The sequence below is a fragment of the Fonticula alba genome, assembly GCF_000388065.1.
Source record: "Fonticula alba strain ATCC 38817 unplaced genomic scaffold supercont2.2, whole genome shotgun sequence".
NCBI classification, from domain to species: Eukaryota; order Rotosphaerida; family Fonticulaceae; genus Fonticula; species Fonticula alba.
The window spans coordinates 1,069,020-1,071,452 of record NW_009242972.1 but is presented as its reverse complement, the minus strand read 5'-3'; the positions used below and the strand labels follow the sequence as shown (position 1 = coordinate 1,071,452).

General features: G+C 63.7%; 1 protein-coding gene across 1 annotated transcript in view; it reads left to right on the top strand.

Moving 5' to 3' along the window:
- The first annotated feature begins 1,394 nt into the window (after positions 1 to 1,394).
- The window catches only part of H696_01263, a 4,450-nt gene continuing 3,411 nt past the window's right edge, over positions 1,395 to 2,433 (top strand). Inside the window, exons 1-4 of the mRNA XM_009495150.1 lie at positions 1,395 to 1,691; positions 1,783 to 1,831; positions 1,998 to 2,060; positions 2,202 to 2,384. Of these exons, the coding sequence (XP_009493425.1) occupies positions 1,603 to 1,691; positions 1,783 to 1,831; positions 1,998 to 2,060; positions 2,202 to 2,384 (384 nt within the window). The 5' untranslated portion in view covers positions 1,395 to 1,602. The remainder of the gene's footprint in view (positions 1,692 to 1,782; positions 1,832 to 1,997; positions 2,061 to 2,201; positions 2,385 to 2,433) is intronic.

Genomic DNA, 2,433 nt, shown 5'->3' with positions numbered 1-2,433 from the left:
CTCACGGATCCGGTCTGACGTCAAAGGAGCGAGGCTTGGACATATGGAGCCCATGCCGGAAACTTGCCGCTTGTACGGAGCACTCTCCGGGGCTGAAAGGCGAGGGCGTACCGAATCGGCGAATATGCCACCGCTCGAGAGGGAGAGCCAGGTAACTCGGGCCCGGGGACAAGTGAGCAAGCGAGCGGAAGGGAAGAAATGGAGCAAATGAAGGACGTGCGGGAGGAAGCCTCGGAACAGGCGTGGTCGTAGGTCCGACCGGTGCGTCAGTGATGCTCTTCGATACACAGCTGCAAAGAGCTTCGCTCTCGGGAGATGCCTGCCAGGGAATCCCCCTTTGGGCCTCCAGACCTCGGGCCAAGGGCAGATCCAAGAACTCCCCGCACACGGGCGTATCCCCCCCGCCCCCCTCTCGGGCTGCTCCTGTATGATGGGCTCGAGATAGCGAGGCGCTCGACAGTCACCACACACCCCGCATTCGGCCCTGGAGCCATGCAATCGAACAAGGCGTGTCACGGGAAGTGGCACGTGCAGTCCGCACTCAGCAGGTGATTTGGGCCAGCAGGTCTGGTGGCCTTCCCCACAACCACACGGAGTCACCCGACTTGCCCCTTATATGGGGCCTTTTTCACATGCAACGCCAGGCTTTTATTGTTGTCTTCTGGGTGTCCCCCTGGTGTCCGGTTTCCTCGATCGGAGCACAACGCTTGGCAAGCATGAGAAAGGGGGGGGGGGGGGTGGTGGTGAGATCGCATGCCGCAGGACATGGGCGGTCCTTTTTTGCACCTTTTCTCCGCCCTCCAATCTGCGAGGTGTGTCGGGGGCACCCGCTACCCCCGCCATTTTGGGTTGACGTGAAAACATCTCCCTACTTGGCAGGCGATCCGAGCCCCGGGGCCATCCGCGGGGCTTGCAAATTGGCCGGCACCGACAATCAGAGGGTGGGGCTGGCGGCAGGCCCGGATGGCTGGAGAGATGTTGGCTTTTGTGCGTGCGTGCGTGCGCGCGCGCGCGGAGGCGGATCATCCGAGATCTGCCTCGCGGATCTGGCCCCGCCAACTGTGTCCTCCAGTGTTCCTGGGGCCCCTCGGGTGTGCTCCCAAGCAGCACGCCCCTTCACCCCGACGAGCAGGGAGGACGGGGCGGGACAAGGATGAGATACAGGCTGATTGGCCCGGCGGGCCCTTCCCGCTGGAAGCTCGCCTCTCCCCAGCCCGGGGGGTGGGCGGGGGGCGGTACCCCTGTGTGATCGCGTTTTCGCACGGTGGCAGGATTTGTCCAGCCCCAGACACCGTCTTCCGCGGTAGTGCCCCCCTGTCATTGTCAGCACGCGAGCCGCCTCGAGGTTGGCACAACTGTTTCAAGAGGGAGTATTCAGCCAGACAAGCACATCTCCGGCGCCGGCAACGCCCCGTACCTTCTTCCTATCAGCTCCACCGATCGCTGCTTATTTTGAGCCCTCCCCCCTCGCCTCGCCCCGCCTCACGCCGCCCCGCCCTGCCTTGCTGCCCACTCAAGCCCCTTCCTACCCGGGGGTAGCCTTGCGTCTGGGCGCCTGCTCCTGCGCCGCGGTCCTCCGTGCACCGCCTGCCTCGGAAGAAAATGCTCCGCCGGAAGGACGTGCTGGCGGTGGCCCTCGCCGCCGCCATGGCGGCCGTCATGTATCGCATGAATTTCCACACCAAAAAGAAGTGCGCTCAACATTGCCAAGAGTACTATGTGGTCGACTGCCGGTCCTGACTGACAGTTTGCTCGGTTTGATGGGCCTCGCGCCGAATGAAGGGCTCCCCGCACCCGGTCGACCAGCACACAGGCCATCACCCGCCACAAGGTACACGGTGTTCGGTAGATCCTGGGAGAAGGGGGGGGGGGGGGGGGTTCCCGCTTGGAAAGCATGTCACGCCCTCCCCGACATTGACCCGGCTCGGCCCTGCCACTTCCCGCTAACGCTCGCGCTACCTCCCGCTGCGGGGCCCTGCACCCCCCTGGTCCCACAGTCCACCGCTCGGTCCCGAGCCGAACGCATTCTCGCCATCATCCTGCCGCCGCTCCTCTCCAAGGTCCGGCCCCAGACCCCTCTGCACCTGGTGCTCATTAACTCGCACTTACACACACACACACACACACACACACACACACACACACATACATACATACATACACACATGCATTTCACTTGCACCATACATGCGCAACCACAGGAATCCTTCATCTTCGCCAGCCACACTGCGATGCTACTGTTTCGCACCTTCCTGACCATGCGTCTGGCCAAGCTTGATGGCAAGATCGTCGGACATTTGGTCAAGGCCGATGGCCGGGGCTTCGTTCGCGGCTTGTCGGCCTGGCTGATGATGGCCATCCCGGCCTCGGCAACCAATGCCCTGGTGCGCCGCCCACAGCCGAGAGACAAACCCCCCCCCCCCCCCCCCCCCC